This window comes from Excalfactoria chinensis, chromosome Z (assembly GCF_039878825.1).
Source record: "Excalfactoria chinensis isolate bCotChi1 chromosome Z, bCotChi1.hap2, whole genome shotgun sequence".
Taxonomy (NCBI): Eukaryota; Metazoa; Chordata; class Aves; order Galliformes; family Phasianidae; genus Excalfactoria; species Excalfactoria chinensis.
Window position 1 is genome coordinate 31,683,593 of NC_092857.1, and position 23,926 is coordinate 31,707,518.

At 38.0% G+C, this 23,926-nt stretch overlaps 1 protein-coding gene across 1 annotated transcript in view; it reads left to right on the forward strand.

The window, feature by feature from the left end:
• CNTLN (centlein) overlaps positions 1-23,926 on the forward strand; it is a 181,599-nt gene that overhangs the window by 89,401 nt on the left and 68,272 nt on the right. The window contains exon 14 of the mRNA XM_072359615.1: positions 17,680-17,729. Coding sequence (XP_072215716.1) covers positions 17,680-17,729 — 50 coding nt within the window. The remainder of the gene's footprint in view (positions 1-17,679; positions 17,730-23,926) is intronic.

A 23,926-nucleotide genomic window follows, 5' to 3' on the forward strand; every position in this document is an offset into this window, starting at 1 on the left:
AATAATAACATTAAATGTTTTTAATTCATGTATATTTTGCTCTGAAAACAGTAGTATAGGAAAAGCAGGAAAGCTCGTTCATGTGTGTCCGAGGTTGTGAAAGACTTTGTTGCAGTCACTACCTTCTGTTTGGTCCTAACTTTTATTAAGGTTTCTCCTCACCACAGGTACGAGTTGCTTCGACTGTCATGTAAGCTATTAAATACTATGCCCTTTCAAGTTGGATACTAATGCAAATTTAAAAATAGGGATTTTAGGACCTTAACACGTTTTCAGAAATATGTGAAGTTTTTGTTTTCATAAAATTGCAAATGCTTAATGTTCGAGTTACATATTGGTGAATGGTGACACAGAATGTGTGTCTTTGTTACTACCATGCATTACTTTTTTGTTAGTAAAGAATGTCGTGCACTTTGGTTTACTTTGCAATTAGTAATGTAATGTATTTCAGAGCCATGGCCTGCATTCTCTCCATGATCAACAATATATAAATTTCATCAATTTGTGTTTACATAGAAAACAATAATTATATTATTACAGTCTCTTATGAGGAGAGTGGAACTGGAATGTCTTTAATAAATAAAGGCAGATCATTTTACAGAAACACAGATACATGTATATACATATATGTATCTGTATATAGATGCAAATGCACACACTTGTATATATGTATACTCTAGTACTCAGATTTTTAGATAGTTCATTTACAATCTTTATCAAATGTTTCGTTAGCTTCTGTAGATTTCTATTAACATATTTTTAGACATTTTCTTCTTAGACAATGCAATCTATGTATATATATTACTCAGATGTTCGTGAAACTCAGGTTAGATGTATGTAGTATGTCTGCCGTATCACAGTTCAACTACGACTGAAATTGCACATTAGCTAGTATGAATTACTCAGGCATTTCCATGTTACTTTTCATTTGCTTAATTGATGGAGTATAGAGATAGAGCCCCTCCTTTTGCCTTCCGCTGTACACACTTCGAAAATATATTTTTGACTATAAGTAAACTATTGTGACAGCTTTACAGTTCTACCTCTTCTGTTCCTGGTTGCTTTGTGGGAGATCTTGTAACTTATACCTGCAGTGTTGAATTCTTTTCAATGTTACATTCTTTGATGTAAGAAATTATGACCTAAGTCCTTATCCTCACGATGAACTGGAAGTGGGTTGTCCACATGGTATAATCATGTGCAGTTTCTGTTAAGAAGGACATGTTTAAAGTGAAAAAGAAAGCCACGTCATTTGAGGAACATTTGGTGTTCGTTCTTTCCTCTGCGTGCCCAGGTAGCTGTGCATGCCATCCATTTATGAAACAAACTCTTGATCTTTGAAACATTTGAAATCCCTGCACACTAGCTAGTACCCTTAATTTGCTACAGAAGGCATTTAATAAAGGTTTCTTATTAACTGCAGTCTCTTCGGAAAACAAGACTGCATGATTTCTGTTTTCTTAGATTTTATGGAGTAAAAGCAGCTTGTCTTTACTCTTTGTGAGTAAGAACCTAACTAAGGACCAGCTATAGCATGATTCCTCTTCTCTTTAGCTGTTAGAGGGGGATGGTGGAGAAAAGGAAAAGGTACTATTCTTGAACAAATGTTGTAAGAAACACAAAGCTAGACTTTGTCGGTTAATTTTTTCTGTAACAAACCTTCTGAAAAAATGTAGTTTTGATAATCTTGACAGTCTCTTTAGCTAAGCAGAGTGTTTTAGTTTTCAAATTTCCAGTATTGTGTGCATCATCCAAATGCTACAGTAATTTCTTCTTTGTTTCATTGATAGCTGGATCATGCACCAGAATTAACTGGAGAACAAAGTTCATTTTTGCTGTGTCAGTGCTAGAAAGTCACCCACAGAGTATAACCTCTCTGACATATATGTTGACTCTGTAAACTATTTTTTTCCTTGAGTTTTAGGATTACTGAAACACAGGAAGTTTCTATATATAAAATATTTAAATGTCATGATTCAGGTCTCCTGTTAACTTCTTAGTGTATTCAGTGATTGTAGACTACAGTGTCAAACACAAAACACCATCTGACTGTGCTGTGTGTAATGCACCTCAAAATGCAGTTTGCTTATGCTGAGCTTGCCAACATCAGCAACCCCAGGTCCTTTCTGGTGAACTGATCTCCAGCCACTTGCCTCCCAGTCTTTGCCTATGTCCAGTGTTTTCCTCTGCTGAACTTCATGCTGTTGCTTTTTGAGCCATTGATGATTGCTGAATATAATAAATAAATAAATAAATAGTATGTGTAAAAATAAAGTACTAAATGTGTCTCTTTAACAAGATTGTACTGACTGTTCATGATAAGAACCTTATGAACCTGCAAGGATTATGCTTTCATTCAACATACAGCAGAATTCAGCACACAATGATATTTTTCTGCTTTCCTTTTGTGGTACTGATTTTGGAAGGTAAATAGAAAATTTTCAAGTTTAGGCACATCTCAGCTTTGCTGATAGCGTATGGATCTTCAAGAACTGAATTTTTCAAAGTGGAGACAGTAAGTTCCTTGTTCTACAGCAAGACAATGGAAATTATGAATCAATGTTTTTGTATTCTCATCCTCTTTCTTAGTTCTGGAATTCCAGAAACTCAAATGTCGAGCTAACTGAACATTTTTTTCTGGCATGGTATGATCTTGATAGTGAATTAGTTATATCTCTTATGCTGAATGAGGCAGAATATATATATACACACAATAGTTAAACTTGTTTTGCTATTTTTTGGGGGATGATTTCTGAATTTGTAATGAATTGCATGTAATGAATGTTGCAAGAAGTGCTGCTCTGTTTGCTTGTTTCAAACACAATCACATGAAAGTGACTGCAGAGGCTTCAGAGTTTCCCTGAAGTTCAAATATTTCACTGTAAGAAATAATTTAACAAATTGATTTGCAATTTTGTTGAAAACATGCTACTCTTACCAAAATCAACCTGTAAGTCATACAGATTTCTGAGTTTATATGAAGTTAAAAGCACTGATGTGACTGTAGCACTGTCTCAATATTCACGCAATGGAGTCCTTACTTTGCCACATCTCTGTGGCATATGGCTTACAGTGATAACCCAGTGTAATGAAATTTCAAGTTGAGTCCTTTCTTAACTAACTGCTGGTGAACACTGTTCATGAGGTGGTTCTGGTGGCATTTGATGGGAATGAAAAATCCTAAATTGAAATAGTGAGTATAGTTTACATTAATTTGTTTTTGTTAACCGACTTCATGTCATTTAGGCTTCATGCTACAGTAAAACAAAGAAAAGACAGCTAGAGAGAAGATAAATTTTAGGTATTATTTTCTACCTTCCTTTTACAAGCCAAAGTTTATGTTGCATGTTGAAAGTATTTAGTCACTAGCTACTAGCAGATCTTTGGTTCCTGAGTGACTATTAGTTTGAAATACATCTCAGAATTCATTCTTGACAACGGTGCTACTGTTCACTTTTTTTGTTATCTGAACAGATTCTGGATTGGTGTTGGGGAGTTGCTTCTATCTTTTCTTGCACCTGAATGTGGGTTGTAAATCAGACAGACTTTACTTAGCACCAGCAGATATCACTTCCTGCACTTTTCATCCATTCTGTGAGTGGCTGAATTGAGAAACAAGAATGATAAAGACATATATTGGGAAGTGAATGTGTGAACTAAGCTCACTGACAAGATATAGTCAAATACTTCATTTTTTTGGCTAATTAAAACTACAGGCTTCTTTGTAGTCTCTTATAAACTTAAGTTTACAATTTTCTTCCTATGAAAAATTCCAGTATATCATTTTGGATGGCTTGAATGTTCACAAAATGTAAGTGATGCTAGTACTTTTTGCCTTATTTTCTTTTGGCAGCATTATCCCTAGACATATGTAATGGTTTTTGTTCTCTCACATAGTCTAGATCAAACACCTGCTCCAAGGTTTATTCTCACCTCCCAAGGCTGTCAGTTGACACATAAATATACAGCCCCATGAAAAGAGCATATTTTACCCTCACTGCAGGCAAATGTTCTTGAATCATAATGCTGTAGGAACAAAGTGAAGAATTTCAGCCTTACTCAGATGTCAGAGCAGGATTACACAGTGTAAAAGTTGGATGCATTTGCTGCCTAGTTTGGTTCTGAATAGTGAAAAATGAAAATAACTATTTGCAGTATTACATAACAGACTCCTCACCTCAGTTTACCAAAGCCTTTTCCTATATTTTCTATAAGGGTTCATTACAAAACTGTGTGTGGTGTGCACGTCAGTTTTACTCAGATTGTACAGGGTAAGATTTTTACCTTTCTGAAGACTCATGGACAGAAATAACAATTCAGCGTTACTTACTTATATAACCTTTCTGTATTGATTTGCTGTATTAAGCTCCTCTCTTTTTTGGGAGGGAAGGAAACAGCAGAAAAGCTTTCTCTGCTGTCCCATTTTAAGGATTAGACTTCTGCTTTCTGTAACAAAAAACAAAAACAAACAAACAAAAAAACCACCAAAAATTCTCCCAAGCCCTGGTACTGCATTGAACCGGTGTCTCTAAAAATGTCTCCATTAAAGGACCATGATAACAAGTTAAACAAGTTTTCAAAATTTGCTTAGCAGTGTGGTTTTTTTTTTCTGTCTGATTTTCTTCTTAATTTGGCCTTCCTGTCTTTAACATAACTTCCATTTCTCTGGAGGAAAGCATCTGAAAAGGCAATAGCTACCTTTTGGTTTGTGAGGAACACTTTTCTGGCTGCAGCAGCTCCTGGACCAGTCCCTGATATCTGTCCACACCAGCAATGGTGTGCATTAGGAGATTGTGCTTGGTTTCTACTTATTTCTCCAAACAGTCATCCCTCTGCAGTTTTATAACCTGTAATCTTGGAGAAGGAGTCTGTTTCCTCAGTGGGTTATACCTCCTTGCATATTCTTCTTTATTAGGAGAGATTCTCTGCTTGGTTTTGTTTTCCAGATAAAATTCCCTGGGACAAACAGAAAGAAGTCTTTTTGTTTATTTGGATGTTTATTTTAGACTACCGTGAGCCTGCTCTTTTAATTCCTTTTATCTGTGTGCAGGGGAGTGCAGGAGTCTCCTTCTGGCCTTACCTGTGAATGCTGAAAGCTGCTGATGAGCAGTGGCTAACTTACGGGATGTGCATTCCTCTCGAGGCAGTGGTTTGATAGAGGACTAACTCTGGCAGTGGGTTAGCCTGGGGTCAGCAACTCTCAAAGGAAGGAGCCATGTAAACTGATAAGCACAGGCAGAAAGTTTATGCTATAGTTCAGTCTCTCTTTTTAAATTACATTTCCTTTAATGCACTGAGTCACAAGTGCGCATGTGTTATGTGTGCATTCAATCTGGAGCTGTGTGAGGGCTCCTGATGGTATCTTTAGAACCGCTGACAATTAAAAATGATGAGTACTAGGAAATTTTGTTCTAGCAAGAAGGTATATTTTGCAAAAGCCTTGCTTATATGCAGATGGTATGAGCATTTCGCCTATTCCAGTAACTTGATAAGTAAGCAACTGTTTTAGATAATTTCTTGCTGATGCATAGCTATAATCTGAAAGAAATCAGAAGTAATTCCTTTGGTGAAACTGCTTCTCTGGAATACTTTTTATTATGCTACCTCTTTCTAAACTCCAAGTAGGTGTGTATTTGAGTATGATTAAAATAACTTAATAAAGGAGGAGCAACCAAAAGGATTACACCGAGATAAAACAGAATTCTGAATATTGTACAGCATAGGATGAGACAATACTGTAATTCCAGGTCAAGGTCAGTACCTTTAGAGATGTATGAAACACCAGCGTAAGCTATTAGCTAGGTAGATTTAAACTCCCTCAGTTTCTTACTGATCCTTGTTTTAGTTTTACCAAGTGTAGCTGTGGCACCATCATAATTGGAAGATATAAATAAAGAATCAGTTTATAAAACAAGATGCTGTTTCCTGCTCCTCTTGGTGCCTTTTGTGTAGATACGAAATAAAGGAGAAGAATGACTTTCATCAAGTTATTAATAATAAACAAAACATGCTGAGGTTGTTCTCAGGATGTTACAAATACATCAATATTATTTCACAGAGTATAAACGAAGACATGCTGCTTCATTCTGCTATGTTAGAAAATACTGGCAGACTTCTAGGAAGAGCCAGCAGATTCTTGCTATGTTCAGGTGCTGATTCCTGCTAATTCAAGGACTTGTAGACTTCTTAGCTAGGAAGAAATTCGAACTTGTACCCTGACCATGTAATTTGAAACACCTGGGACAGCAACTGAACTGTTTCTTGTCAAAAAGAAAGTCTAAGAAGTATTTTGGAGTAGCTTGTACTGTTGGAAGGTTGCTTTGGGATTTTGACTTGTTTTGAAATCAGATTAGAAAATATTTATTGTTGAGCAGAAGGCTGATGTCCATGAGACAATTCCAGGTCTGCCTAAGGATAAAAATCAGTACAGAATATTCTAGGCTTTGTATGGCTTTAAGTCACTTTTCTCCCCTCTAACGTGGTATCATTTGAACTCAGGAAAGCTGCTGGAAAGTACAACAAGTGAGTATAAATAAGAGCAACTTATTTTTCTGGAAGGAGTCGTAAATTCTTTTTTGTTTGGTTTGGTTTGGTCCATAGATTTTATTGCCCTTACAAGCACATTGCAAAGTGCTTTTTTTTCTCCATCCTTAAGAATTAGGCTTAAAAGAAAACCCTGTCTGGGAGCTGAATATGTTTCTTTCAGTTTACATAATAATGAGTGATTGTATTTGTTCTTAAAATTAGAAATTACGGTTTTAGAATCCAGTAATAGATATGTAATATTAATTATCACCAGAGCTGCTAGGGATTTGCTTGTAAGTTTCCAGAGTAAGTTTTTCAATTGCACAGTTTCAGTAGTATTCCAGAAGCATTTATGAACTAAGCAAGGCAAAAAAGTTTCCCTGTCCTATCAGAAAAATAATGGTTTTCTATCTTTTAAAAAATCATTGTACCTTTTCAGCAAAAAATAAAATATAAATAAATATATAAAGAGCTATCCATACTGATTTAAATGAATCTATTTAAATACTGCCTATAGGCGAAGCGACAACTGGAGTTGCAAGCTTTTAGTAGAGTCTATGATATCATTCATATGGCAGATATGAATTTAGTCTGGAGAAGTATGATGAATCTTCACGATAATAAGCAGTTGCTTATTTTCATTTAGATTGCTGATAGGTATTCTTCGTAGTAAATCTTCTTTGCCTAAGGTTTTTCAGGTATATAGCTGGAGATGTCTTACACAAAATTTCAGGGACAGTTCTTACCCATTTTTTGTTGCTTTTAAAATGCACCAAAATTTAGTTAGCTTTTTGTTCTATTTTTAGCATTTATCAATCAATTTATTAATGCTGAAGTGTTTAGCTATGGAATTCTGGAGTTTGAATGCCCTAAAATGCTTTGGTTTCTTTGTGTATCAATACAAAACATTGTGTAACTTCTCGGAGCTCTTGACAGTATTTGATGAACAGTTGCACAAAGGTTGTGTCCAGTATCTCCCTATTGTTTAATTTTTTTTTTCCTTGGAACTTCTCTTTTCAAAGCGGAACTAGACAATAGAATGAAAAGATAGCATGCATGACAGAGACTTTGAAATGGAGTAGTAGCCTTTGACTTTGTCAAGATAAAGGGTCCTAAGCTCTGAATATATCATGAGTTTATACTAACACTCAAGTTTGTTTTTATTCTTGACCTACATATTTCCACTGTATTCAAATCCCATCATTCTTTCTTGAAGCGTAGTTCAAGGGTTCATCTTCTTTGAGTCAATAGAACAAAACCTTTTCTCTAAAACGAAAGCTTTATGTTTTCCTATTACGATTATCACAGGCTTTCCTTAAAGTCATACATTGCTGAAAATATTTGATTTAGAATCTTAATCACTTCTATTCTGAGTCAGATTTTTTAATTGACCTTTTCTTTCTTTTTCTTTCTTTTCTTTCTTTTTTTTTTTTTTTAATTTTTATTTTTTCATAAAATCATAGAACGGTTTGCATTGGAATGGACCTTTATGATCATCTAGTTCCAACCCCCTGCTGTAGGGAGGGACACCTCCCGCTACACCAGGTTGCTCAAAGCCCCATCCAGCCTGGCCTTGAATGCTTCCAAGGAGGGGACATTCACAGCCTCTCTGGGCAACCTGTTCCGCTGTCTCACCACCCTCCTAGTTAAGAATTTCTTCCTTACGTATAGTCATAATATACTCTGTTCCAACTTAAAGCCATTATCCCGCATCCTGTCACGACATGATCTTATAAAAAGTCCCTCCCCAGCTTTCTTACAGCTCCCTTCAGGCACTAAAAGGATGCTATAAGGTCCCCCTGCAGCCTTCTCTTCAGGCTGAAGCTCCCCGAGACTCTCAGCCTGTCTTGTAGGGGAAGTGCTCCAGCCCTCTGATCATCTACGTGGCCCTCCTCTGGACCTGCTTAATGTTGCTTCTCTTGAGGCAACACAGAATATGGTTGGCCTTCTGGGCTTTACCTGGCTCACCAGCTTGGAGAATTTCATTTTTTTTTCCTTGTTTCATTCTTGTTTACTTTTTACTTCAGTTGATGTGAATGTTTTGTTTAGCAGCACTTCTGTAGAAATATTGTATTCCTTCTTCTGTTCAGGATACTGTAATTTAGAGCCTCTTTCTAGATCTTCCTTAAGCAAATGGAACTCAGAATCTGTTAGAAGGTTGTTTTTTAACTGTACACTGACAGATATAATAGTGGATAATATGAAATTATTAATACCGATTGAAAACAGCACACAAATTAAAATATAACTATAGAATGTAACAATTTTAATTTTTAAAGGGCAAGAATGGAAGAAAATCAGTTTTTGTTTTATACAACTCTTATAAATTTCATGTGCTGCATTTCCCCATTGTTCTAGTGAATTTTGTCATTAGGAGACTTACAAAAGAGTAAAATGAAAGTGTCTGGTAGGTTCTGTATTACAGCTAGTAAAGCACGTCGTTGGCTGTTTTGATATTTGTGTAGATCTGTTCTTCCCCTGGAGTTGCTAAGTACACTCACTTATAGTTCAGTTTCTCTACTGACATGACATACACTACAGTATTTATGCCACCAAGTATTATAATCTGAAACAGGAAAGACAATAAACCTAATCCACAAAGTAATTTATATTTTTTTTTAGTCATTGCTTTCCAGGAAAAAAAGAATAAAAAAAATTCATCCAAAAATTTCAAAATATGCTGTTTTATTTTTTAAAGTTTAGCTTGTAGTAAGTGAGATATAATTGCAAAACTGGAAAAATGTTGATCAGTGCTGAAAAATATTGCTAGAAGTACAGTTCTATAGGGATTATTATAAGGCATCTAACATATACATAATCTTCAAAATTACCTACTTGTAGCACTTTACTCACAAAGATGTAGGAGGCATGTACTAATAATATACAAAGTCTTCATTTCTGTATCTCTGCCTCAGGACTACAGTCAGGTGGAAACACTGTACAAAGAACTTACCTTTCTACTGTAGAAATATCTTCAGAGATTCCATCTCTTAGTTTCAATTTAGGTCTTGAATCTTTTCAGATAACATAAACATGATGCCCTTTCCCCAACACTGGCTAAATCAATCATAGGTTTTTCGATGCATCAAAAAAATACCCATTTCACTTAGTGTCAAAACCTAGAGCATTTCTTCTTTCCATTGTTGCATGTGGTAACTGTCAAAGGTTACCCTAAAATCTACCGGCACCCATGACAGGGGTATAGACGGCCTGCAGGGCCGCTATCCCAAAAGGAAAAGAAAACAGGGAAAGAGAAAATAAATACAGCGGCAACGATCTAAGGAGGCACACTATTTTACTAAATACTATATCGGAATACAGAATAACACTATATAATGCAATATAATTGGAAATAAGGCTAACGAATCGAGTAAAATATGAGAGAGTGAGTCCCGAAACCGAGAGGCCTACTGTAACTCTAGGCGAAACGGCTGGAACGCTCCCACACGGCTCTCCCCCTGGCTGGCAGGATCCAAGAGAGCGAGTCCAGCACTGAAGTGAGATTATATAGTCCTGGTCATATGACTGACCGTGGTGCTCCCTGGGACATTCAGTCTTCTTTTGTGAGCAGCAGATTCGTCAAAATTATCTAGGCTTAACATGATGTTATGATGTGGAATACTGATAGCAAAATTACAAAATTGCAAAACCATGACATTCCACCCCTTATTCTACATCATTACATTATGCTTATTACACACACACACACATATATAGTTGTGAGAAATCAGCAACCTTATTGTTTTTAACAACTTATATCTATTTTCATGCAAATCCTTAAGCTTAAAATAAAACTCTGTAACTTAACACACCATTATTTACTAAATCGAGGAAATGGCAAAACTGCCGGAAAGAGAAACATGATAACGGTGGAGGGAGAAAAAGGGGAAAGGCAGCACTAGTGGGGCGTCCCCCACATCAAGGTGCACTCATCCTTTCCCTAAGCTGCAGGGCCACTGCACGGAGGACTTCTTGGGACTGTCCTCCTCTGTCTCCATCAATCTGGATATCAGGTCAGGAGCCCAGAGCATAAGCAGATGGGAGATGCAGACCAGCATCACTGCTGGTGGTATGGCCATCCTCCAAGTCATCTGTTCCGTCCAGTGGAACAGAAGCATCAAGGAGAGGCTCATCAAGAAACTCCCCAGCAGGTGATCACAGTATCACAGTATTGTGCAAGTTGGAAGGGACCTTAGAGATCACTCAGTCCAACTCCCGGGATTCGAGACCTCTGTGTAGCAGAGCGGCACCTCTACCACTTATGCCACAGAGGGGATTCGAACCCGGGCCTCTGGTGTTGCAAGCGGCAGTTCTACCACCGCGCCACCAGGGCACACGATTGTGCTAGCAGCCTCACATCCTGGCCTGGAGAGTTCAGCTCCAAACCCTCATAGGGGAACAGTGAACCCAGGCCTCGTGGCTGCGGGATGACCCCCCTCACTGCGGGGTGGCTCACTTGGCACATCCACACCATCCTCACCATGAGCTCCTGCTTCTTGCCCAGGTGACAGGGATAGGAGTGGAACTGCTGGGGCAGTGTCTGGAGTACCATGCCTCCATAGAACTTGCTTCTCCAGCCCTAATATGGTATTTCGGGCGATAGCATGGGGTACTGGTACTGCGTATGTTTCGAGCTACCCAGTGGTTGCCTCCACCATGGTGAGCACATAACGCTTACCATTGCGAGATCATGGCAAGGTGATATAATCAATCTACCATGCCTCCCCATATTTATATTTTTGCCATCGCCCTTCCCCCCAAAAAGTTTTCATCCTCTTGGCTTGTTTAATTATGGCGCATATTTCACAGTCATGAATGACCTGAGCAATAGCATGCATAATTAAGTCCACCCCTCGGTCTCTGGACCACTTTATGTTGCATCTCTTGCTTGATGGCCCGAGGTCTCATGGGCCCATCGAGCTAGGAATAATTCAGTCTTGTTCTGCCAGTCCAAGTCTATGTGAGCCACCTCAATTTTGGCAGCTCGATCAACCTGATGGTTGTTTTGATGTTCTTCAGTAGCCTTACTCTTAGGCACGTGAGCATCTACAAGGCGCACCTTTGCAACAATGTTTCTTATTTGGGCAGCAATGTTTTTCCACAGTTCAGCAGCCCAAATAGGTTTACCTCTTCGTCGTTGCCAGTTGTTTTGTTCCCACTGCTGCAACCACTCCCATAAGGCATTTGCCACCGTCCATGAATCAGTATAAAGATGAAGCATTGGCCACCTCTCCCGTTCAGCCACATCTAAGGCCACCCCTCATGCCGGACGGCCGGGCCTCCAGCGGGCTGGACCAGGGGCAGCACGGCCTCCTGCTCCGTGGCCATAGCGGCAGGCTCCTGCTCAGCCCGGAAGCGCACCAACCCCTTCCAGATATGGAACAGACCCACCGGGGGAGCCGAGACCGGTGTTGTCCGCCTGGGGTTGCGCTGCTCCGCTACAGGCTGCCTCGCCTGGGCTCGGGAAGGAGCCTTGCTCTGACCGGAGGTTGTTACACTCAGACTGGAGGGCGTCGTGCTCAGACTGGAGGGCGTTGCGCTTGGACTGGAGAGTGTCATGTCCAGACTGGAGGGTGTCACACTCGGACTGGAGAGTGTCACGCTCGGACTGGAGAGTGTCACGCTCGGACCGAAGGGCATCTCGCTCAGACCGAAGGGCGTCTCGCTCAGACTGGGGTGTGTCTTGCCTGGACCAGAGGGCATCAAGTTCGGACCGGAGGGTGTCACGCTGATATAGGAGGTCATTTCTCTCAGCTCTGAGACTCTCCATCTCAGTTCTGAGACTCTCTATCTCAGCTTCAGAAACTTTTTCCCTCTCTGCCTTTTCAGCTCTGAGACTCTCTCTCTCAGCTTCAAAATTGAATAAGGCCCAATAGGCATTAGCCAGGCCCCAAATCATTTGTGCCTCCTGAGATCTGCCTGTGCCGCAACATTCCTGCCTCAAATATGCGATCAAGCTCTCAGGATTCTTCAAGTGTTCAGGAGTAAAGCTCCATGACGCTGAAGATGTCTGCCTTTTTAAAGTCTCCTCAAAGCCTCTCCACACTCCCTGCCACTCAGTATTCTCTGGTTCTGGGGAAGACTTCCTCAGAATGTTATAAATCCAGATACTGAGTGAGATTAATAAAATAACCAACAGTATGTTCAGGGAAATTAACAGTGTGGTCAAATGGGCATTCAAAAACTGCATAATGGATTCAGGGAAGGGACAAGGAGCATGCAGTCCCCTGAAAAGCAGTTTTACTAGCAGTTTTAACAGAGCACACATTTTTTTTTCCTCTCTTCAATAACGAGATAGCAGAGCTAAAAGTTTACAAAATATTCTGGGGTATTGGCCGTCCGCCTGGACTTTCAAGGTCAAGCTCCCAGGTGCAGAAACGTAAACTTTAGATAGCTCCTTAACGAAAAAAAAACTCGTAGCTCTGTAAAAGCTAAAGGAACAGCAGGGAAAACAGCAGCTTTTGCAGTTCTTCCCCACTTTTGCCCCTTTTTGCCCAAATTTCTTGGCAATCTGCCCGCATTCTCCACCAATTATGTCAAAGGTTACCCTAAAATCTACCGGCACCCATGACAGGGGTATAGACGGCCTGCAGGGCCGCTATCCCAAAAGGAAAAGAAAACAGGGAAAGAGAAAATAAATACAGCGGCAACGATCTAAGGAGGCACACTATTTTACTAAATACTATATCGGAATACAGAATAACACTATATAATGCAATATAATTGGAAATAAGGCTAACGAATCGAGTAAAATATGAGAGAGTGAGTCCCGAAACCGAGAGGCCTACTGTAACTCTAGGCGAAACGGCTGGAACGCTCCCACACGGCTCTCCCCCTGGCTGGCAGGATCCAAGAGAGCGAGTCCAGCACTGAAGTGAGATTATATAGTCCTGGTCATATGACTGACCGTGGTGCTCCCTGGGACATGTAGTCTTCTTACTGTGAGCAGCAGATTCGTCAAAATTATCTAGGCTTAACATGATGTTATGATGTGGAATACTGATAGCAAAATTACAAAATTGCAAAACCATGACAGTAACTGAAACTGAACCACGCAAAAAATTGTAGTCAGTCAGTGAATAGTAAAATTAAAAATCAAAATAATTGCAGCAAATTATTGGCTTTCTCTTCTGAAACAGTATTGGAAGATGTTGCTTACTCTGTCTGAAATTCAGTGCTGATGTTCTGATTCTCAAGTTCTAGTAGGCTAGTACTCTGCATTACCATACTTAGCATACATCCTTCCTTCAACTAAAGGATAGCAGTCACTCTTTCACAATCGTATTACGAGAATCCATGCAGTTGGAACACAGTTCCTTTCAACTGCCTAACTAATTGGGGGAAATGTACCCACAAATGTTTACCTGTTTGAAAGAACTTTTGAAGAGGAAGGGAGTGTTTGGTAGAGATGCATCAGTTCATAGATAATGGGTTGGCACATCTATGTGATGGAGCACTGAATCAGCCAAAGCGTGAACGTGGATCTGTTTTGTCTGGAGAGATACAGTTTTAAGAAAGTGAGCTAGAAGTTTTCAAACCCCAATTGTAAATTTCATTAGACAGGAATATCTTGTTAAAATGAGGTGGAGGTGTAAATCAAAGTCTGGAAAGCAGCACCTTCCTTGTGTTTTTTCAGGTTAAGTCATTTCTTCCAGTGTTACATTACACTTCAGCAGAGTTGTGTGATTTAATTACCTTAAATTCCTCAACCCCCCCTTGTTTCTCAGGAAGTTTCTTACTTAGACCTTTCTTCGATGCTTCTGATCATATTCACTTGTTCTTTGGGAAAGCAATTGCACTCTTCAAGAGGACTGGATTAGACCCTTTCTTTTTTTTTTCCTTTTCTCTTTTGACAAAATACATATACTGTAGTACTTCTGTTGTGGATTGTAGACAGCTGAACTAGATATTTGTTGTAATGCAAGTTCTAGTTAGAATAGCACGTCATGTTCAGTTGTATAAGAGCTCACTGTACTAATTTTACCTGGAGTGTAATAGTTTCCACATTGTAGACTTAAAAAGTTTATGAACAAAAGATTGTAATGGTTCAGAGATTAGAAAAAACAAACCAACAAGCTGATTCACTAACTACTAGCGATAGGACAGAATGAGAGTAATTAGTTTAAAATGTGGAATTATACGTACATACATTTACCCAGATTTAAAAAAAAAAACCAACAGAAGTTCATGATGTGAGCAGCAGTTGTCCTTCACCAGCACCAGTCCTCCAGTGTATCAGTTGCTGCCTACAGTTATATATGATGTGTGTGCTTTCCAAGTGGCACCCTTACCTGTACTTCAGGTTGTTAATAAAAATACTTAGAAACTCTGGTACGGATTCAGGAGATGGGAGACTGTCTCAAAGGCCTGGCCTATCTGAACCTATGCATGTCACCTGCTGACATCTTATTCTCATGGGCAGTGAGAAAAGTACTGAATTAAAAGCCCAACTAGAATATGTACTGCAACTTAAAGCATAAAATAAAATTTTAGAAAAACAGAGCAATCTTAAGAGGTGTGTGTGGCCTTTACAGTTAGAAAACCAGCATTTAAAGCTTAAGCTTACTTTGGTGATAACAGGAAGGCCAATAAACAGTAAGTAGCTGTTCACAGGCAGTCCGGAAGATGAGAAGGCTAGAGAAGGTATTGAAGAGTAATTTTTAAAGGATGCTTAAGCTGTGCAGTATAATTTTCCTTAAATGATGTGAAAAATAAGCCAATTAGGAAGCTTGTAGATATGCTTAATGATAACTGTAAAAGGATGCACTGATATTACAAGGCCATTAAAGAACAGCTCAGTGAATCTTTGCAGCCTTCCCTGCTGAAGATGTCAACCACTCCTGTATTCCTCACAGCAGATAGATCAGATGTGTTAGATTTTTTTTGAAGTAACTGTACAGCAATAATGAGGCCAAGCAGGTAAATCAGTTGCTAATATTTTGATGTTAATATCTTCACACACGAGCTCAAGTATGAAATTACTGAACTGTAACCTTGCTGTAAACAGCTACTGTGATAGTGGACTGGCAGGTTGCCACTGTTGACTCCCATCTGCAAAAAGGGCTCCAGAGGGAGCTCCAGACCAGTAAGCTCAGCTGCTTCCATACATTGGAATACAGCAGTGTTGTCTTTACCAAAAAAAAAAGAGGGGGAGGAAGGGGGTACAGGGAGGAAGAAGAAGAGGGAGATAGATCAATGAACACAGAAACAGATAAACTCAGTTTTGTTTGGAAGTACTCAGTGTAGCTTCCATAAGGGGAAATTCTGCTTCATTAACCTGCTGGAATTGCAGACTAGTTCCAGTAACAGTGTGGATGAAATCTAAACTGTTTTCTTTACAAAATGGCTTTGACAAAGCTTTGTCAAGGCTCTGCATGAAAGGTTATAAATAAATCCCATTTCTGTGGGATTGGAGGAAAGATCCTTTTAGCAACAGGGAATCAGTTTCAGGAGAGGAAACAAGGGAAGTGTTTAAACACCACTCGGAGGATGGAAAAATAGGACTGCAGAAACAGGCTTCTGCACTTTCTTGAAGTAACATCTGCTCTTGCCTCCTCTGAAAATAAGGCTTTAGTACCAAATGGATGCAGCGCTGGTATGACTTGCTTGGGCATCTCTCGGGTTCATTCAGAACTTCAGTTGACTTGTATAGATTGGATCCTGTATGACACTTCATAACTTCTTGTCTAGACTAGCTGAACTACTTCCAGTCTGGATAGACTCTAACTTCAATTAAGTATATTTCATAGACAAATGAGTTTATTTTCAAGTGACAGAACAAACCTACTCCTTTATTTATTACATGTTATTTCTTTGCTTCCATGTCTTTCATCACTCTGAAAGTTTTAGTGTATATTAATTCTTTATAAAAATCTTGTGCTTGCCACTTGACTAGCATGTAGAAGGGCAGTATGAATGTGTCTGTTTATGTGTGTATAAATGTGTTTTTACAAATGTGTTTTTGAAGATGAAAACTAAAGTGCTTGGAAGGTAGAGTTACAGGCAGTGGGCATTCTAAGAACCTTAATTCACTCCCTTGGAGCTATTAGTAATAGGTGAGCAGGTGGACTGGATGATCTTTCAAGTCTTTTCCAACTTTGGTGATTCTGATTCTGTGATTCTATGATTAGTGAATGTTTTTGTTTTTTTTTTCAAGGGAGCAGCTTGCCATTCAGTAGAGGAAAAGAGCGCTATAGGAGGAACAGATAGCTTAGTGGTAAAGGCCATTGTAGTATTTGTAGTAGAAGTTAATGATGACTGAGTCTTGGAGAATGAAAGAAGAGCGAGGAAAGTCAACCCATGAAGCTGGGTGATCCTGAAAATAGCTGGAGTTGTGTTCAAAATTAGTTACTTTAGCTTTTCATATGTTTCTTGTTTTCTTTGTACTCCATGTGAGACTAGGGGATATGAGTTGCAATATTTAGATCTGCAGCTGAGAGAAGTGCTAAATACTCAGAGTGCTTAAAAAAACTGCATAAACCTTTCCTTAAGTTAGCAAATATTTTGTCCTGATTTTCTGTTGTCTCATCTCAGAGGATTTTGTAAAGAAAATGAATCTCTTGTGAAACATTAAGGTGCTGCTATTGTTAGTACAACAGAATAGGCTGCTAGGGGATTGACAGTCCAGCCTTCAGAGCAAAACTGGAATAATGTTATATGTACTGAATGAGGTTATATTTTAAATCTGCATATTAAATGACTGCTCTCTGTGGTATGTGGTGTTGTATCCTAACCTAAAGTAGATGGAATCTTATTGTTGAAGTAGCCTGTAAGTGTAAAAGTAGAGACTGTATCGGAAAACAGATGTATAAATGAGCCAATAGAAACAATATCATAAATTTAGCATTTCTCAATTTTACTTTGAAACTTCAGCACTGTTATCTTTTCATTACCTAAAAAGGACTAACTGAAACTGGATGTATGTTATCACCAAAGTTTTATCTGAACTTTATAAATTGATGTCTAAAAATTTTAATTGGCTCTTGTACCAACGACTCTTTATATTAGAAATCTGCTGTTAACAAATTATTAAATAAATTTCTGAGCGCTTTCAACTTATTCCTGACAATATATTGATATGGTTAACTGTGATTAATAGCAAACGTTTATGGTTGATTTATGGTTCTTACTTTCCTTTTTTTAATTCTTTTGAAGACTGAATCTTGAAGAGGAATTAGATCGGATGAAAGTACACCAGCCTGGGGGTAAGTTTAGAGTACAGCAGTTCAACTATGTTTAAAACAAGAAAGAAGGTATTGTATTTCAAGTGTGTACACAAGCTAAGAGAAATACTAGTTCTAAAGTTATTTTCTCTCCAATTGGTGATTTCTTCTCGAATATGTATTCTGTAAGCACAAGGCCACACGTGGTTTTGTTTCAAAGCATGTTACTTCTCAAGTTCTCTGTATGTCTGTGAAATCAATTACAATTTTTATAGAGAGACAAAAATTATTCAAAAATTGCAATATTTATGTGTAAAATCTACATAAGAAATTTATATTTTCTATTTAAAACATGTTTATATTTGTGTGTGTATAATATCTAAAACATGTTTATGTGTTTGTGAAGCTTTCTCCAGAATCTGAAATCCTTTTCAAGTTCTGAAATACAGTGATACAGAAATTTCATGCTCACTCAGACTTCTTTTTATAATAGCTATCTCTCAAAGTATGTGGATTCAAAAGAAAGTCAAAATGTTGGATCTCTTGTAAGAGTTCATCATGGATACCTTCTTTTATATCTTCACAATCTGTACAATAGTTGATGGTTCTATGAAGATAGGTAATACATTATCATTTCCTCTATCATTCTGATTCTGTAAATCGTTTACCATTCTTGAACAGTCTGGAAGAGATAATCTACAGTGCACAGTTACAGTCCCTCTGGTTATCGAATCTGCTGAATTCCTTGTGTGCAATGTTTTGCAAAAGCAGTACAAGACTTGGAGAAGTGTTCAGCTAAAGAACCAGGTTTTGTCAAGAAAGCCTTACCATTCTGTAACTCACTTTTTTCTGCTGTTAAACTGTTCCATATCCTATGATAATGTTGACCGATCAAGTGATAAGCAGGTTGCTTTACTTTTGTTTGTTTGTTTGTTTTGCTTTATGATTTACATAAAATTAATGGAAATCTCCATCTGCTGAAGTTGGAACACCGCTGTCTCCTTTTTTGTTACTTCTCGTGTTTTACTTTCATAGTCACAGATAGAGCTGAAGAAAACTAGCAAAGGTGTAAAATACCAACTTATAAAAGCACTTCTTTGTTTTTGGCAGTGTAGTAATTCTTTGCATAGAGAGAAGTGGAAAGGCAAACAGCAGGGAAAAGATGTCAAGGGCCTGCTGTACACTAGCCATGTATGTTTAATAAAATAAACAGAGCCCTGACACTACCAGTTCTTTACATGTTTGATACTGTAAAAGCTAGTCTTTTTATCCCCCGTTTTTCATTAATATTTTAGATTAGAATATGTCATTTTTATAAATGTGGATATACAGTTCTGGTTTGGTCACTGGTGCAGTTGTTGTTTTACTAGATCTGAGAGAAAGTGTTCAGTTCCTAGCGAAGTATGTTACAAAATTTTAGAGAGGTCCTCCAGCATTTGTTGTTATGGTTATGATTTAGATGAACAGGGTTGGTTTTGGTGTTGGGTTTTTTTTGTTTGGTAAGTTAGAAAACCAAGTCTGACAATATGCATTAGGCAATGCTTTTTTTAGCATGTCAGGCTGAATTGATTCCAGCCATTTCCAGGCTTTTAACAGTTGAGGTATAAAAAAGTACTACTCAGTCTGCAAAAAGCAGTTTTCTTATTTGTCCTCTTGCAAATGCTAGGATGTTTCAGTGCTGTAGACACTTTCATGAGCTGGCTGATATTTTCTGGAAGAATACAGTAAAAAGACTAAGGACCGATGGCTATCAATGAGCATAACTGACAGCTTTTGAGCATTTCCTGTTCATGAGCTACAAAGGTATATGCACTCTTTTCCCTAAAATAGCATTCAAGTCCCTTCCCAAGTTATTTCCCAAACAGTAAAATATTTGATCTGGCCTTTACTGAGAGACAAAACTTGATACGATCTGAATACAGTTTCTTAACTTCCTGGGCAAGTACATTTTCATTTATAAAATGAAACCTGGCAATAAATTACTCAGCTTATGAAATAAGTTGGAATTCATTTTCTCAGTAGTGGGTACCTATGTCCCTCAGGCGTTTTAACATCCAGGGAGAGATTTTGGAAAAACAAGGGAGTTTCTCCAGGTCTGATGTCTTACCTAAATAGATACCGGTTGTGTTTGTCAGAAAGAAGTGTTAGGTATCTTTATTCCTATTCTATGCCATTTTTTCATGGAACCATAGATTGATTCATCACAGAATAGCTTCACAGGAAGGAACCATAAAGAATTTGTAGTTCCAGCTCCGTGGAATGGGCTGGGTTGCGAAGTAGTAGGTCAGGTTGCAATGGCCTTGAACACCTCCGGGGATCAGGAATTCAGTTTCTCTTGTCAATCTGTTCCAGTGCCTTTCTACCCTCATAATAATAAAGATTTTCCTCCTAACATTTAATCTAAATCTGCTGTCTTTCAGTTTAAAACTGTTCCTCATTTTTCTATGAGTAGGAAATGAAGGTAAAGAAGGTGAGGAAAAAAGGAAACCGTTCTTGTCTTTCTTAATTTCTGTCCTAACTCAGATGTCTGAGGTATTTTGCTAGCATGAATTATCGTTCAGTATCCCAAAAAATCCGCCTTTGCCTCACTCTTCATGTAATTACACTTGCCTGAATGTAAAGAATGTGTTGGCAGGAACTTATGTCTCTTTCTCCAAAAGCAGGAATAAGACTCCATCTAATCCTATTCATAAAAATACCAAGCATCTTATTAAAAGCAAGTAAGTGGTAGTCACTCTGTTTGTTCAAAGAGGCAGGTTGAAGGCTTCTTGCATTTCAGAGTCTCTCTGAATATGTCATGTCACTAGTTCATTTGTGTGAATGGCCTTCTCTTCTGGTGTTCACAGTGGTCCTATCCACCTGCTTTTTCTACTTAAAGGTTTCTGGGAACATGAGAGATTAGTACTGCCATCAGTAAAATGATGGCTTTCTGCGCCATGACACCTTTTATCCGTAAGGGGAATCTTCCACCTAATGCATTATGAAGACTAAAATCTTGTTCTGTTTATAGTTTGTTTGTTTGTTGTTTTTTTTCCATAGATTTTCTATGACTGACTGATATATTAGGTCTGCTCCAAAAGTAATGCCTCCCATTTTATTTTGTCGGTGCACAACACCAGAGGTGGATATTACAGATATCACAGTAGTGGTTAAACTTTCTTACCACTATTCTGTTGTGTTGTTGTCACCTGAGCAATATAGCAGAAGGGCAGTCTGACAGAATGTCAGACATGGAAGTGCATTTGAAGCAACGGTGTGTTATTATATTTCTCCATGAGGAAAATATCATGACTTGCTGATGGCTTACACAGACCAAATAGTGGATGTGAGCACAGTGAGGTGGTGGGTGTTGTCTTTCAGCAGAGGTGGCAGCCATGCAGACAGTCACACCAAAAAGTGAAGAGCATCTCAATCAGCTCATTGATGTGAGTAGGTACATTACAACCAGCAAACGGTCTAGAGCTGAAAATTGGATTCACTGTATTGGAAACAGTGGTGGAAATGTTGGAATATCACAGAGTTTGCTCCAGGTGAATACTGGGAATGTTCACATGGAAATGGAAAGTACACTATATGCAAGTTTGCCAGAAGCTATTGAACCAGTACAAATCAGAAGGTGACAGTTTCCTGGATTACATCAGCAGCAACAAGACATGATGTCACCAGTACAAGCTGGAGTCAAAATGGCTGTCTGTGGAGTGTCAACAAGTGTATTCTTCATGGAAGAAAAAGTTTGAGACACAGCCTCTAGCACATAAAGTGATGTGCTCTGTCATTTGGGATAGGAAAGGGATGGTCATTCTGGATTTCCAGGAACCCAGACAAAACTCATCTCTGACTCGACATCCTGACAGTTGAGTAAGTTGGAGGCTTAAATTTATGGAGTCAGGCCAAAGTTTTTTTTCTTCAGCATGATAATGCCAGGCCTCATATCAGTTTGAAGACTGCAGAGCACATTTTGCTAGGTACAGTGCCTTCATAGCAGCTGAATACATCACCTCCACTGGTGTAGATTCTTATGATCAGGCTCTTGTTCATTGCTGCTGAAAATACATCATAGCTATTAGTGGTGCTTTGTAGCTGTGAATTTGCTCTGTCAAATAATGTTATTATGCTATTGTAATTTCCATGGAAACCAATAGGAGGCATTACTTCTGGAACAACTTACACACCACTATTTATTGTTGTTTTTTAAAAATGGATAGCTTTTTTCTCTGTAAAAAGGATTTACACAAATATCAGTAGGGAACAGTACTATCGCAGTTCAAATAGCATTTGTCAAACTACCTGATAGTCAGATTTTGTGGCTATTAATTACAAACTAAGTGTTATGTTCCAAAGCTGGCAGTTAGCTATGTTGTCTCAGTGGGATATCTTTACTTACATAAGGCCATCGTAATTTACTGTCTGAAGACTGTGGGTTTTATGACTTATGGGTCTTCCTTGAGGGATAACTTGGACTTTTATGTAGGAGTATGATGGGTAGGACTCATGTCTTGCTGAATAGATTGATGTGATGAATCTGTCTGCTATCTTAGACAGACACACAGTTATAGGTAATACTGTTTCATTGCCTCCCTAACCAATTCCTGTGAACAAATATGTATCAATTAGAACGGGAGGAAGGAGAGAATGCAGCTGAGTAGGCCATTTATTTTCTCCTTGATAGAAAGGGGGATGCTACAGTGACCTTTGCCTTGTCTTTAATGTATTTTGCTTTTGACTTCCATGGTAATACTGAACATGTGCAGATTTTTCTGTCTGTTTTGCAGTAGTCATCTTTATTCTCATGCATATCATAAGTTTATTTATAGGTAGTATTGTAAATTGTATTTTAATATAACCACATAATAAAAATAACACCTTGTGTGCTTTGATCAGTTTCTTTGACTATGGGAAATCTTTTTTCTTTTCTGTGAATTACAGTAAATGCTGATATAAAAGCTACAGCAGACATTCAAATGAGTGAATATTTAGAAAAAGATGAAAAGCATGTTCATATTATCTTTGTGTGTTACTTAAAGAATGTTGTAAATGTATGCAGTACCACTGTGCTGGGGGACTGTAGTCTGAAATAACATGGGAACTAACATATTAATATCAAGGTAAAGGTACATATTCCCCAGATGCATAGTTTTACCTTTTTCAGCTTTTATTATCTTTAGAATAGTGCTCCATTTATTTCATGAATACAGAAGTATTAATTGGCCATGACATGTTCCAAAGACAAAAGAAAGGTCTAATTCACTCTAACAAACTTGTTAGTCACTGTTTATATCAAGAGGATTGTGAATCTACAGAGAGTAACACTGTTTTCTTCTGCACTTGCTTTGTTTATAAATCAGAAGTTTTTAAGTGACCTGCAGTGTCTGCTTGTAGTTTGAAATGATACTTCTAAAGCAGACCATCATCATATGACACAGATATTTATCCCTCAAGATTAATTCTTAAGGATAATTTGGGGAAAGAAAAGAAATGTGAATATTGTGTTCTTTTTATAGTGTTGATTTTTTTTTGTTGTTGTTGTTCTTGAGCATCTTTAATATTCTAAGAAGAAACTCTTTCTGAGGTGTATAATTGCTCTTTTTCTGTAAGTAGTGAGAAATTTGTGAATGGTAACCTTTTAAGCAAAAGCTATATACAACATATGTTACTTCTGAATTACCATGTATATTAGTACTAGGAAACCTTTTCTTAACATACTGTTGAATAATTAATTTTTAAATTATTCTTTCTACGGAATTTTTAGTACCTGAAGTGCTTAGCTTTATGTGAGAGTGATGCATGGAGTTATGTTCATTCTTGTCACTTGTATCAATTTCTAATTGTTATGAATTCACAGCATTACAGTCCAGTGATTTGTGTGATTTATCTGGAGAAGTACATGATCTTTCACTTATCAAAAAAGGAGTTTAAAGTTTTCATCCATCCTAATTCTGTTACTGTTTGCTTTGTTCACCAATCACTCTGATCCTCCTAGCAGGGGACAAGACCTAGAGAACAAAACTGGTAGTGACTGTGTAGATAAAAAGGCAATGAATTCTGCTTTTAAGGCATAGAGGGAATAGCCTATAAAAGAATAAAAATGGGAATGAAAGTACAGCATCTTTAACCTGCAGATCTATTGTACCTTTGAAAAGATTGTACTCAAAAAAAAACATACTGTGATGCTGCAAAGATTCATAATTGTGTGACAGAGCACTTTGAAAAGAGGTCACTCTTTAGAAACTGACCAAAAG